Raw genomic sequence first — 15,044 nt, 5'->3', positions numbered from 1 at the left:
AACAAACTGAACATGTGGAGTGCGGCTGTAAGGGCAGATATTTCTTCCCACCAAAACAGCTCTATTTCTGAATGCTTGTAAACTAGGGAGAGTAACAGAATTCTCTCCCTTTGGTGGGGAAGGGGGGCAATTGCTTATCTTAATAGATTGCCTAGAAATGAACATCCCTTTAAAGTATATTTTGTATGTCAGAGTATTTTTGATATTTAATATCAGTAACAACAAAACAGAAAAGTATTCTTGTAGGTATATATTTGCCCACATTTATCTTTCCCCTATGTGCAAATGACTTCTAGATCCTTATAAGCAATTTTGGGAAACACAGTAACAAGAGGTATACCTCAGGCTCTTGGGGCTTTTGTATGTAACTTTTTTTTTTTTTTTTTTTTGAGAATGTCATATGTGAGGTGCTTCAAAGGCCTTACAGAGGGCATGGAGACTTGAGTGTGAACATTAAGAGCTGATTGTCTTCAGTACAAAGCAGCTGTAACTCAGGACTGCAGACTAAAGATACTGTATTCATGTCTTTTGCACCCTCCCCTCCCCCTACTCTAATACTTTTTAATCAAGGAAGGGCATCTTTGTTTCAAAGGCTTTACTCTCTACTCCAAAATTACCTCCATGCTATTTTCAAATCACTGACCTAGAAATCCCAGCAAAGACACACTTTTGAAACTTTAGGAGAGTGATAATACCCACATTCAGAACATTTTCAGTTTCTATGTCATGTGACAGAATAATTTAAGTAATATTTTAAAAATTAAAATGTCAGCAATACAATCAATGTAGTTTCTTTGAGCTATGGAGTGAATTAAATTTAATTTTATAATAATGTTTTTTAAAGTGCTTACAGACTAGAATTAGCTATAACTGAATATCCAAGTCATAAAGTAAAGCAAAGACATAATGTTAAAGATATAAAAATGTCGAAAATTCAAATTCAGAATACCCAGAAAGCAAAATCTTAAATATGTACCATGTATGTCCTATGTAAATTGCAATATCACATGCAGTCTAATGCTAATCCTGCCTAATATCCTGGCATAAAATTTGGCAATTTACAAAACATACTTACCTTTAGGAAAAATACTTGATATAAATGTGTAAATAAAATGTCAGGACACACACACCTCACAGATAGCATGCAACTAATGTGTCAGTCATGCTCAACTGGAAAAACAATAGAAGTAAAGGAGAGAGAAAATGTAGACAGGCACAACTCTAAGTGCATTAGTTAATTCAAGTGGAAGTCCCAAGTTCCAGCTACTCTGTTAGCTGTTAACCCTGAAGAATAAATGTTCACACAGTACTCTCCATGCCCTCCACTAGAAGGCCTCTAAAACACCGCTACTAGGATGAGCAAAACAACTTGTGGGCATTTTAATAAATGACTTCCAGGCTTTGTGGCTTTCATAATTTTCAGCAAGGTCAAACACATCTAACTATGCTTCTGAAAAACTGTTCCTAGGGACAGCAAACTATTACCAGGTACATTCAACTTTAACTTAGGAAGAATTCTTATGCATAAGTTTGGTTTGCCATAGATGAGTCCATCCATCTCTTTGACACTGGAAACAATATCGATACAACCGGTCTCTACTCAGAGACTGCTATTTTTGTTTCCATTTATTCACATGTCTGTTCCTTGCTAATCTGAATAAATGCAACATGGTCAGAAAGCAAAAGTATCAATCAACGTAAAAAGTCTCTTAACAATGATGATTTAGTTCCAAATGCTTTATGTAAACTCCTCCAGAGGTGCACTCTACTGGACAACGCTAACTCAAGGCACTGGGTACATGGCAGTTCTTTTTGCTTTTCGGGTACACAGTGGCAATGGCAGCTTTGATAGCTGGTGAGTTCTAATAATGGAAGATTCAAGTCCTTGTAAACACAGACGAACAGCAGATGTCCAATTAACTGATACACTCTATATAAGGCACATCTTTAAGAAGAAAAGAAAAGAATGAAGAAAAAGAAAAGCCCAATGTACGGGTTTGGGGGAAATAAAGGAAAAGGCAGCCTAGTGCCTGCCAGTCAGGACTCCACCAGCACCCAAGTCTAGATGTGGTGCTATAGGGCTCTGGGCCTTTCAGAAGCATCTTATTCTAGCTCTAACTGTCCACTGATTCCCAGAAAGTCTGCACTGATACTCTGCCACTGACATCTTGCCTTTGGCCTTTGGTTGTTTTTCTTGTAATACTGGGCACTGACTACAAGGTCTTAGACAAGCAAGGCAAAACCCAATTCTCTTTTTACTTTACTTTTCATAGATTCTCACTAAGTTGCCCCAGGCTGGCCTTGAACCCACTTTGTAGTTCAGGTTGGCCTTGAACTTACTACAATCTTCTTGCCTTTGCCTCAGGAGCAGCTGGTATTACAGGCCTCTATTATCAGGCCTGGTTGGACTTGAAAAGGAGATGCAGCAACAGAGATTCAGTAACCAAAATGGGACAGTCCCCAGGGCAGGCATTAATAGGGTAGCTACACATATGGAGACTTTGCTGCCTCTTTCACTATACTTTCCCAATACAAAGGCTATCAATTAAGCATCAGATACCTTTAATATAAAGTGAAGCCAAATTTAATATTTATAAAAATTGTCACTCTAATAACGATTTAGTTTCTAAACTAATTATATATGTGTGTGTGTGTATATATATGATTACATATATATGTGTGTGTATAGATATATATCCTGCTTCAAAGGATATGTATAAAAACAATTTCTATAAGTCAAAGCTTACATCCTTTAAATTTCCAAGTAAAACATAAACTTGGGAAAATAATACAAAAATAATAATAAGGATATTTATTAAAGCAAAACAACAAGAGTGGGCAATCAATAAAATGACACACCCAGCATTGTAAGATCATCTGACTGTCCCTAATGAAAGCAGACCAGCCACTTTCGTGCTCCTTGTAGCTAGACAGGGACTTCCTACTCTGACCAGTCTGCACACTGGGCTGCAATTCAAACAGTTCCCAGAATGTACCCCTCCTTCATTTCTCCTCTGAGCATTTGTGTGTATAACAGAAGTGCATTCATGTCACACTCCCCATTTAAGCAGAGAAAATACAAATTTCACATGTGCCTTTCATTTGAGACTAAATATTTATGAAATAAAGGTTTTCAAGTCATTTAAACATGTTTTTTAATCAATGTTTGCAATAACAAAGGCCTATATTAGTAGTTTCCTCTCTCCTTTAAGTTATTTCCAGCAGAAAAAAGAATGGTTGACATAATTTCTAGCTATTTAGGTTAAAAACAAAACAAAACAACAACACAGGGTTCAACAAACCAACAAATGACAATAAATCAATCAAGTTTCAAATGAACACAACATTCAGTCAGTGATCCTACCTGAGTATCCCCAGAGAAGCTGCTGTGCTAGAATATAATTAAATCCATTCTTAGAAAGGCCAAAATGTTCAATATTTCACAAGCTCACTACAGAAATTACTCTACATCTTAAGGCAATGCTGTCTGCAGAATTTCCACACAGCATTATGCAAAGAAAACAAAGCTCTAAACAGAATTAAAGAACTATTCAGATGCAAATTAACTCTAAGCGTCCTAAGAACCAAGACTTGGTTCAGAAAGTAGTGAAGAAGGAGAGGGCATGTTTATAAGCACAAAACACACTGTTCACAGCTAGCTGCAAGCTAACCATGGGCTTTTCACAAGCTATCATCAAACAGTCAAAGGGCCTAGAGAAGAACTGATAAAAAGAGAAATAGAATTTTTATAAATACTTCAGTATCTACACAACTTTATCAGGATGTACACTATTTATTGAAAAGATGATGACCTTGTATGTACAATATACAACTATACAAAGTAAATTACACTTAATTCTTGGTTTAGGAGAAGGAAAGGGTGAATTTATCAAACAAATTCTACTGCTTGCTTATGATAACCACCAATAATCACAAAGTCCTAAGAACTGCTCCAGTGGACAACTAACCCTTCTATGCCTAAGGCAAGTCATTTACTTATTATAATTTATACCACTGCACCTTTGTGGAATGTTTGTGCATTGGGGTTCCTTGAACTCAATTCCAAGGCTAAGTCAGGGACTGTAAGTCTCATCAAAATAATTACCTCACTAGCAGCATTTGTCAGTCAGGCAATACTAAGTGTAGATTGCTAGAAATAAACTCCTAGACATGCCCTCAGACTTTGTATCAAATGAGGAAGGCAGATTAGACAAATGATTATAAGTAACTATACAAATGCAGGTGTGTGGTGCTGTGTTGTTCAGTGTTATGGAAGCATGCAGAGATTGCATGAAATAAGAGATGAATGGGGAAAAATCAAATGCCTGTACTTAACAGAGAAAAATAAATATTCTTTAAATATGAAAATGATCAGGAAAAACAAAACCAAGGAAGGATATGGGTAACAGCAATCACTGATTTAGCATTCCTGTGTACCAAGCATCTTTATAATGCCCAAAATAAAATAGAACCAGGTAATAAAGAAGCCTCATGGACAATGGCAAAGACTGGTTTTTGTTTTTGTTTAATTAGAAAAACAAGAAGCCTTTAAAAGATTTCTGATAGAAGGTGGAAAGACAATGTCTTAGAAAAGCAAGTTCTCATAATGCTGTATAACCAGAGAAGTAAGAAAGGCTGCGAGAGATACCAAGGTTCTGCCTTCGTTTCAAGGAGAGATAGATGCAGTGGCCTGGATACAGGTGAAGGCAGGCTTAGAACACTCTTCCTTGCACACGGTCCTTTTCCCCAACAAGTAATTATGGGTTTGGTAGGCCCAAACACCTCCACAAGTCTTCTGTCTGTATGCTAGAGGCTAGCAATTAAAAGTTCAACATTTTCTGAAGATTTGTATATTGTACATACAAGGTCATCATCTTTTCAATAAACAGTGTACATCGTGATAAAGTTGTGTCAAAGTCATCATTGAAAACATGCTGCCCCTGAGACATGAAGGCTTAGTCTTTGCCCTGTGGGTGCCACACAGAATTCAAAACACCCTCCCTGATTTGCCACCCAAGTCAGCAGACCCAGTCCATTCTCAGCAGTACCCACTGCATGAATGGCAGTGTTGATTCACATCCATATCCTATGCAGCTGTGATTTTTTCATCTATTAACTAATTTCATTTGGCACAATGCTTGGTATACACAGGAAACTGAAACATTTAAGGACAACTCTTGAGTCACTAATTGTAACAAAGCATGTAAACTCATCTCATAAGAAGTATCTTGAAAATTAAGAACCATGTAAATAGGATCCTAGTTCCACTCCACTGGGAATTTGTCTACTCAATTACTTTTTGCTAGGTTTTTTTTTTTTTTTTTTTTTTTTTTAATCTAAAACCCATTTACTGGCAGAATTTTCTAACTATTCACTTCTCACCTAATTTCTGATAATCATCCATTTACTCATGTAATTTAAACCTCAAATAATCTAATTTGCAAATAAAAATGAAAAAGAACAAAACTAGAACTGTGTCTCCAACTCTGTATTCCAAGTTATCTAAATAAAGCCTTTTATTTCCTTGAGTTTTTTGAGTGGAGATGATGACAGAGGCTCTGCTACCTAAGGGTTGTGGCGAGCAAACAACAGGAGATACTCATCACAGATGATGCCTCTTACCTAGGGAAAGGAGAAGAAACTAAGACAAGGCCTTGGACTTGAAGCCCACTACCAAACCCACCATGATAGCATCCAAAGCCAGACAGAGCTCCAAGACCATTCCCCCATGCTACTACCCACAGACCTCTCCAGGGCCTGCAGAATCACATACTGTGTGGCTCAAGGGATGCCTCCAGGACTCCTCTCCCATACTTAGACAATAAAGAGTAGACAAAGACTCCATCCATCCACTAGGAAGCATTCTAGGAAGGCTAGGCCAGAACTTCACTCAGGCCTAGCCTAGTTCAGTGCTGGGTCTGTAATAATAAGACTCAGCCCCAGGCAGAAAACAGATGTCTCAGAGAGCCTTCCAAACACTGGGCAGCCATCTGTACAACAGTAATACGGACTAACATTCCAGCATGCTCCAACTGCCAGCCTTACAGCAGGACTTCTTCCCCAGCTATCTTTTATTTATCTATTAATATCTAGCTCATGAGTATCTCCCAAGCTTTCTCTGTGGTTACCAGATGCTGGGAGAGTGGGGGACGGAATGTGTGGGATAGATAGAGGTTGGTCAATTAGTATTGTTACAGGTCAGATTAAGAAGTTCTGAGTACTACTGCACAGTAGGGTAACTAAAGATAATAATAATATATTGTATGCTTCAAAAAACCAGAAGACTCTCCATCAAGAAATGGATAGAGGGGTTAGGGATTTAGCTCACTGGTAGAGTGCTTGCCTAGCAAGTCCAAGGCCCTGGGCCCTGGGTTTGGTCCTCAGCTTCAGGAAGCGGGGAGGGGGGCAAGGAGAAATGGATAGAAGGGAGGGAAGAAATCCATGTTTAAATAGCTCAAAAGCAGTTCTTTTCAAATATCCACCACCAGAGCCACAGCATGAGGTTCTCAATGACACTAGAATGGCTCCTGACACATCTTTTTTTTTTTAATTTTGGTTTTTCGAGACAGGGTTTCTCTGTGTAGCTCTGTGCCTTTCCTGGAACTCACTCTGTAGCCCAGGCTGGCCTCGAACTCACAGAGATTTGCCTGGCTCTGCCTCCCAAGTGCTGGGATTAAAGGTGTGCACCACTACTGCCGGAGATTTTTTTTTTTTTTTTTTTGAGCTGAGGATCGAACTCAGGGCCTTGTATTTGCTAAGCAAGCACTCTACCACTGAGCTAAATCCCCAACCCTCCTGACACATCTTCAACTGAACAATTCTCCTAGGCTGAGTCATATGAACTCAGATTACATGTCTAAAATGGATGGTTTTAGAAGAAATCTTATAGAAACCATTTATCGTTTTATAAAGAGGGTTGTTTAAGAAAAGCACTAACTGGATAAAATACCTCGGGTCTGGGCAGCTTCTTTTAAAGCAGCTAGAAGGTGAGGCTTCAAGTTCTCCAAAATAAATCTTGCTTCAAGACCTGGGAAAAGGGACCTAGAACGTGAGAGGTGCACAGCAGTTACAATTCTAACAATCCTATGGTTAAAAAAGTCCACTACATAATTTCAAGTCAGTAAAACATGCTATTTCATTTTACATAAATTACAGTATACATATCAAACTACAACATTATCTAGGCTTTGCTTTAAAATATGAGGGTATCATACACCATGTCAATTTAAAAAGTCTAAATACCTAACAATAAAATAAATTTTATTCCATAAAATGTTATAGCCTCAGCTATAAAAACTTAGTTGCTAAAGCCAAGTAGGATGATGTACATCTGTAACCCCAGTATCTGGGAGGCTGAAGCAAGAAAACTGCTTTCCAGGCTAGTCTGGGCTACACAACCACATCCTGTCTAAAAAATACAAAGAAACAGTTATCTCATATATTATTTTAATTAAAATTTCATCAAAATAATTCTACTAACTCATCTTACCTCTATTAGTAACATATAGTAATTGTTTTCCGTTTTGTGACTGAGAAATAGCTACTAGAATGATCGTTTTTTTTAGACAAGCTATTACTATGTTGTCTTGGGACTCCCAGGTTCAAGTGATCCTCCTCAGGCTCCCAGACAGTTGAAACTATAGACACAAAGCAATACACCCAGCTTTTATGTAATCTTTTAATTGACAAATGCCAGAATGCCTTTTCCTTTTAAAATATAACATTTATCTTTTAACATCTCATGAAAAGCCCTCCTAACCACACAATCCAGATACCTGATGGACCTGGCAGTCAAGGACTCTGTGGATGGGACAGTCCCCACTCCCTAGATCAACCAGCGTCTGAGCCACCCTGTATCTACCTTGGGAACTCTTCTGAGGTGATGTAAACAACATCTTGATCAGAGACAGACGAGGAGAAGGGGACAAAAGCCCCACTTTGCAAAGGCAGCAGCTCAAGCCCAAGCAGCTCGCTGTAGGCTTGATCAGAAAGCACGAATTCTAGAAGATGAAGCTTCTCTTCAGCACTGCCCAGGTGTGCACACTTCCTCAGAACCTGCCGCACCCACGCAGGTGTCACCTTCCTCACAGGAGTTGCACTGGAGGTAGCAGAGGCTGCACTGAGCTGAACAGCAGCAGCCAGGTTCCCTGGTACCTTGGCAATCTGCTTCCCTGAGCTCTGGAGGTAGTTGAGCACTGATTGTGTGTATTCTAAACTTTCATCAAGTTCTGAGAAGTACACCTGCTCCAGCTTTACCCACTCACCACTAATTGAGGAAATCACAGCATGCTGCAACAGTTCACTAAACAGAGGCCCCAACACCGGCTGCCAGTGTGCCTTGACTTTGCAGGCCTCAGGCCAAAGTTTGTAGATGGCATCAACCGACAAGGGGAAATCGGAACTCTTTTCTGTCTCCAGGCGTTTTATTGCATCTAGGATCAGAGTAGCATAAGCTTTGGGAACAACATTCACAATAAGGAACTCATTCCACAAGGCTGCGGGGTCTCTCCATTGGTCCAGCTCTCTCCATTTTATGCTCCTGCGGTTGTCAGTCAGGCCAAAGAAGCCACTGATGTGGACTGGAAGCCCTGTTCTGCTTTCCTCACCGGGAGGCAGAGGAAGAAAACAAAATGCTTTTCCTGAGAAATCAGATATTGCTCCATTTTCTTCATCATCCCTGCCTGATAAAGGCATTGCTAGGCCAATGATTGGCACAAATTTCAGCTCATCAGCCAAAGAATCCAGTTTACTACTCATGCCTCGCCCACCCACACTGTTACACACCAACCAAGATGTCTTCTGGGCATCCTTTGTACTCTCATCCTCTAGAACTATGTTTATATGATATGTTACACAGGTGACACTGTTGCTTGGGATCTTCTTACAGTAGTTGCTTATGGCTGTTCCCAGAATCTTGATCGAATTTGGCCGTTCGTGTTTCAGGGCCTTATTCTCACTAGCAGTCACTCTAAATACCAGTTTTTCTGTCCCATCAGCCTCTCGGACATGTAAAGATACAGCCTGCACACTCTTCAGGAAGAGCAGCACTGTGTCTGCATCTGCCCTGAAAGAGTCAAACAACTCCAGAACCTTCTGCTTAGTGTAGAGATTGCTGCTAAGCTGAGACGGCTGTAAGCGAAGAGGGAAACGGAAAAATGTCCCTGGAAAGCTGCCATTTGCAAATGTTTCCTTGGTGCTTCCAAAAACGCCAATGAAGGGTGCAAATTGATCTGGAAGCTCATTCATTTCTTTGCTGTCCTCTTTGAGATTCCAACACTGGCCTGATTCATGGGGGCCAAAAAGTGTTTGATGAGGATCTAGCATTCCTATCTGGTCACCACTAAAGATACAAGGAACATCTGTAAAAATGAAAACCAAGGCATAACCAACTCAGAAATCCAATGAACAATTATAATTACAGCCATAATAAAATGATAACTACCATCAAAATATTACATAAGAAATAGTATGCCACATAAAATTCTTCAAAAACAAGTGACTTAATACTTTGAAAGTGAGGCATAATAAGTTCTGGTTTGAGCCAATCTAACGAGAGCCAGTTATAGAAAATTCCCTGATTTTTGTGAAAATCTGTGCTGTATCTTTAAATTCTCATCAAGTGGAAGGTATAAACACTATTTAGATACTTATACTCAGTGCTCACTGCCACATAAGCCCAGTTAGAAAGGAAAGAGATGCAATTTATTTCAAAATTAAAGATTCTACTATTGACTAGACAATGCAGCTGGCTCCACTGTCACATAGCTCAGCAAGCACAGACCCCATAGTGAGTGAGAAGTAAACCTTCCTGGGGAAGGACTCACAAGGTATACAGCTACAGTTCTTAAAATCCACATCCGATCACATGGCCTCTAGACTGATGTCAACTGCTTCTTCTGTTCCTCAGCTAAATACAGTGATAGTTCAACACTGGCAGAACTAGAAGTGTCAGATTTATTATTCTGAAAGAAACTTTTATCCATGATACTACTTAAAGGACTTCCTATGGGTAATTCTGATATGTTTTGTCTCCCATGCAGACTTTAGCCCCTAATCTTCATGCTCAATGTAACTCCAGTAAAGTCTGTCATCTCTTTAATATCTGTGGTTGTCAAGTGCAAGTTCAATTGTGACTATCACCAACTCCTAAATTCTTATGTATCTTAAGTAGCAAATATATGTTATATCCATTAAATTCATCAACAGTACAATCTAGGATCTGTTTGTCGCTAGTCCCTTTACACAATGCCACATACCCATACTGAAATCAGATCAGAGAGACTCTTGATAGTGTAAAAGCATGACCTATGGTTTTCTCAAATCTTCAGATTGCAAAAGAGCCTTCCAGCAAATGGTCCCCATCAATGTGCTCACTGACAACTAGGGGACAAAATAACACTGAGGTGCACACACAGGACAATTGACCTGCTCTAAATTCCTGCATAATCGTCTACAGTTGCACAATCCTCAACTGTGCTTCAACATTCATAAACCATCACTTGGAGCTCTGAAGGTGAACTTCCAAAAGGTGAGTACATAAATACAACTTTAAGATTTGTGTAGGGGGCTGGGGAATAAAAAAAATAAAAAAATATTTATGTGCATCATCTACATTTTAGTATATAACACTATAATTTTAATATGTAGTATATTAATGTAATACAGTAGATTTACTAAAATTTATCTATAGTTTGGCTGAGTTTATTCCCCACTTGCCCACAGCCAATACTGCACCTGTTATATGGTAGACAGAATTAAACCCAATTCCAAATCTTCCAACCTTCAAGGGATCATCTTTTTTCCTGCTTCTTGCTATTTCTTGAATGCCATGCCAATCCTCTGGGGTGAAAACTGCATTGTTGTACACATAGAGAGCTGACCCTGGGTATTGAAATGCACAGGCAGATACTCAGCAAGAAGAATGGTCAGCTCTGTTTTAAGAGCTTCATCCATTAAAAAAAAAGAACCCACAACAAAATAAATGACACCGAAAACGTATTTGATGAGAAAACGGAGACAAGTGAGTCCAGTGACTAAAGTCTGCATTATTATCCCAATTGTTTTCACAATAAAAATAAAAACCAACTTGGTAAAAGCTAACAACCAGAGAACGATACTGTTTGTCAAAAATCCTGAAAGAAGAAGTTAAGAGAATCACAGAACTTAAATACCAAAAAATACAGATCAAACAAGGACATTATCACAGGGTACCACACTCTGTTTAAACTCTTCTAAATAGCACATTTAAATTATTCTTTGTAGAGGGAATTTCTTGACAATGTATGCAGGGTACATCAGATTGAGAATTGTTATGTGCTGTTTGAGCTCCCCAAGAAGCTGGTTCTGGGATCAGTGCTGCCCCCTTCCATTTTAGACCCAACAATGCTTTTGTCAGGGTCTTATGAGGATGGTCTGAGACCCCTAACTCTCTGACAGGTGGATAAGAACAGCAAGACAGAGTAAAAACACTATGTCCTGGAGAAGAGCTGGAAGGCAAATGTTTCTAACCAATGCTACTACTGTTTATCCCTTATATAAAAAAGGTTTGAAGTGGGAAAGAGAAGCCAGACCCACTGTGAAAAGCTCATCCATGGAGAGAGCATTCGGTGGGGAATTCCAGTCTGACAGTCTCAATTTCCCTTGTCATTTTCTGTTGGATGTTGTGTCCAGTTTGATGATGTCAGCTCCAGTAGTTGCTATTTCTTCTTTTAGTTCGACACCCATTACGAGGGGAGACTCTGCTCGGCCTGGGACTCTCTGTTGGGAACTCCAGCTGGCTGCTCTAAAGAAGCTTCCTCAGTGGATTGCTGCTGGATGTTTTCAGTAAGCAACCTGATGTTTTGTTGTCTGTCTGTCTGTCTGTCTACCTATCTATCTGTTGCCATTTATCCTTTTACTTTTTATATACACTGAATAAATTCATCCATTTAAAATGGAAAGTATGACAAGCATAGATCATGTTCTAAGACATATAGAACAATGTACTAAGGAAACCTACAACCAAAAGAGACTCTGTCACTGTAGTTTTCATAAAGTAGAAATTAATCCCTTACTAATGTTAATAATCATCTTGTAATATTTGGGTTGTATGTTTTTTATTTTGCTTTACTTGATTTCTATTCATGGCACTGATGGTGTAATTTAACGAGTCATGAATGTGGTAAATATTAAATAAATTATTGGGAATTATAATGCTATCTCCAAAGTGGTTTATTTAACAATATATTGTATGTACAATTCTGAGTAAATATTTCAGCACTCTCTTTTGAGCCCCGTTTTCAGAAATCCTAACATTCTCTAAATAGAGGCAACTATATCAACTCATTATTCTTTAAATATTATCAATGTTTTCCTCTGAAAAGTTGCTTAGGAATAACACAGATACAATTAAGCACAGACTCTATATATGTACCCTTGGACCTGTGAAACCTCTATACTAATGAACTATATGGAGATTCCCAATACCCAAAGAACATCTCCTTATGCTTCTTTAAATATGGGATGTTGGCCTGATCTTTTTTTTTTTTTCTTAATTAGTGCAACTGCTACCTTTATAGTAGTCAAAGTCAGAACACGAAATTGGTCAAGGCTGAAAAGGTTATTCTGAAAAGGACAAGTAAACAGCTTTGAAAAGGTACTGAGGAGTCAAGGGAGTCTGGTGTCACCAGATTCACTGTTACCAATTACAGCCACAGTCTCAGCTTCTTCACTGATACTGAGATGAGAGAGTTATCTCCCCACAGAGGAGTGCTGAGGATCCACTGTGGTATTAAAGGCTCACCACAGCACACACCATAGAAAAGAGCCCTTAAAATATTAGTTATTTCTATTATGATACAGTAAGTCTTCAATATAATATCCATCTTTATGTTATATCATATGTATATGCAAAAATAGCAATGAGACTTGTTATTATCTAACAGCTAACCACAGTTCATTTAAAATGGCATATGTTAAAAACTGTATGGTTCTGCCTGCTCCCTCTTCACTAAAATACCAGATATAGAAGGAAAGATCATAGAACAGGCCCAGGATGAACTTCTTGCCAGAATCTAGAAAGAACTATATAACTTTAAGATCTATAGAAGGGAATTAAGACGTTCTCAGTTACCAGTACTCCCTCCTAGAATCAACAGGAAAGATAAGAGCTCCTCAGCTAGGGGTGGGACTTCCTGACCACCTCCCCTCTCTATCCTGGAACACCATCAGGCTTGAGCTTGCGCATGCAGTCATGGCTGTTGTCAGTTCATGTATGAATGCCTGTTGTGTCCAAAAACACTGTCTTACTGTCTCTGGTTCTTACAATCCTCCTACCTCCACAGGAGGCACAGCACTGGGGGAATCAGACTTGTTAGAACAGGCTATTTCTTCAAAGGAAGAAAGATGGCTGACTCCTGGTCACTGGAAAGCTGGACTGGATGCTGTTCTATGGAGGCAGTCTTCCCTGAGTCCCCCAGATCCTGAGCACTGTTCAGGCCCTTATCCTGAGCTTCGTCTCTCAGTGAGTAGAACCCATCCTTAAGAACGAGGTTCCATGTACTTTGCATCCTCCTCCAACAGAGTCTATCCTTATGCTTATTACAAATGCTTCCTCCTTAGGCCCTTGGCCTGAGCTCTGTTTATCAGTCAACAGACTTTTCTTATTCTATAGGTCACAGGTGCTTTGCTACTTTGCTAGGAGTTTCTGTGTAGCTATATCTAAAGCTTTGTTGTGATCACTGTCACGTGGAAACTTTTCCCCAAAGTTTTACTGTTTAAGAGAAATAAAGGCTAAAGTCAGACTCTGGAAGTTCTGACCCATTGCTTAGGAAGGTGATGCTGGCTCAAGTTTCATTCTCCACCTTGGATAGATCGTTTCCCTCCCAGCCATGACACTTACCAGGTCCCCAAATCCACCTACTCTTCTGAGATGACCCCTGAGCCATGGAAGGAAGGTGTGTGACTGTTTAAATCTTTTGGTGGTAGTTGTGGTGGTGGAGTGTTGAAATAGTAAGTGAAGCTCTAAGCTCTGACTGACCTGGAACTCACTATACAGATCATGTTGGCCTTGAACTCACAGAAATCCACCTGCTTCTACCTCTTGTGTGTTGGGACTAAAAGTGTGCATCACTATACCCAGCTATTTTAATAATTTTTTAATGAAGATGGAAAGCAAAAAAACTTAAGACACATGGCAGAATTTTGAAGCAAAATGCCTCTAGGATCTCTACATTCTTAATGGCACAGTAACCCAGGACAGTGAAAATAAAAAGCCCCTGGCATAAGCATAACCACCATCACATCTAGGACCCTGTTCTCTCCTCAGAATAACCAGAAGAAAAACCGCCCTTTCTGTCACTAGTTTGTGGGCAGGGAGGAATGGAAGGCTATGTGAGTACATTGCCATCCACTTTATTTGTTTGTTTGTTTGTTTATTCTCTAAAGACACCAACTGGCAGAAACATCTTCCATCAAAAGCAGAAAAAATGGGATTGGGGATTTAGCTCAGTAGTAGAGCACTTGCCTAGCAAGCGCAAGGCCCTGGGTTCGGTCCTCAGCTCCAGCAAAAAAACAAAAGAAAAGAAAAGAAAAGAAAACAAACAAACAAAAAGGCAGAAAAAAAAACCCACCTGAATTAAACATGCCAAGAAGTACAAATGATAATTACACTGTTCATCAAATAAAATACTGTAAATCATTAATTAGTACAAAAAATAATCCAAATTATTCTTACCTTGATATTGTGCCATATCCTTTGACCAAAGAGTCTCCGTTCCATATTGTGTTTCATCATATAAAAATTTAACCTCTGTGGCCCCAGCATCTTCTGCATTCTGAATTAATTCCTAACCATGAAATACACCAAAAAATGACATTAATACAGTAATCTACTGTCCAACTTTGTATTTACCTACAATATCTAAAATGTAAGTATGTTAAAGTGAAGAAACCTCACTATCTCCATGAGGAAAGTTAAGCTCTGTAAGATTCCTACTGAAAGTAGTTCCAACATACACAGGAGTTGGGAAGTCTGTCCAAGCAATTCACACCTGCAAGTCAGCTCT

General features: G+C 39.1%; 1 protein-coding gene across 5 annotated transcripts in view; it reads right to left on the bottom strand.

Annotated features, from left to right (window-relative positions):
• Positions 1 to 15,044, bottom strand: part of Sacs (sacsin molecular chaperone) — an 80,021-nt gene that overhangs the window by 13,536 nt on the left and 51,441 nt on the right. For 2 of the 5 annotated variants that reach the window (XM_036199617.1, XM_036199618.1), the window contains 5 exons: positions 14,714 to 14,825; positions 10,735 to 10,881; positions 7,862 to 9,359; positions 6,950 to 7,041; positions 3,365 to 3,391 (listed from right to left, as the gene is read on the bottom strand). In XM_036199617.1, coding sequence (XP_036055510.1) covers positions 3,365 to 3,391; positions 6,950 to 7,041; positions 7,862 to 9,359; positions 10,735 to 10,881; positions 14,714 to 14,825 — 1,876 coding nt within the window. Of the gene's footprint in view, positions 1 to 3,364; positions 3,392 to 6,949; positions 7,042 to 7,861; positions 9,360 to 10,734; positions 10,882 to 14,713; positions 14,826 to 15,044 lie in introns of those variants that run through there. The other 3 variants (XM_036199619.1, XM_036199621.1, XM_036199622.1) reach the window with 3 other exon arrangements.

Source organism: Onychomys torridus, chromosome 9 (genome assembly GCF_903995425.1).
Source record: "Onychomys torridus chromosome 9, mOncTor1.1, whole genome shotgun sequence".
NCBI lineage: Eukaryota > Metazoa > Chordata > Mammalia > Rodentia > Cricetidae > Onychomys > Onychomys torridus.
This window is presented reverse-complemented; position numbering and strand designations above follow the sequence as displayed.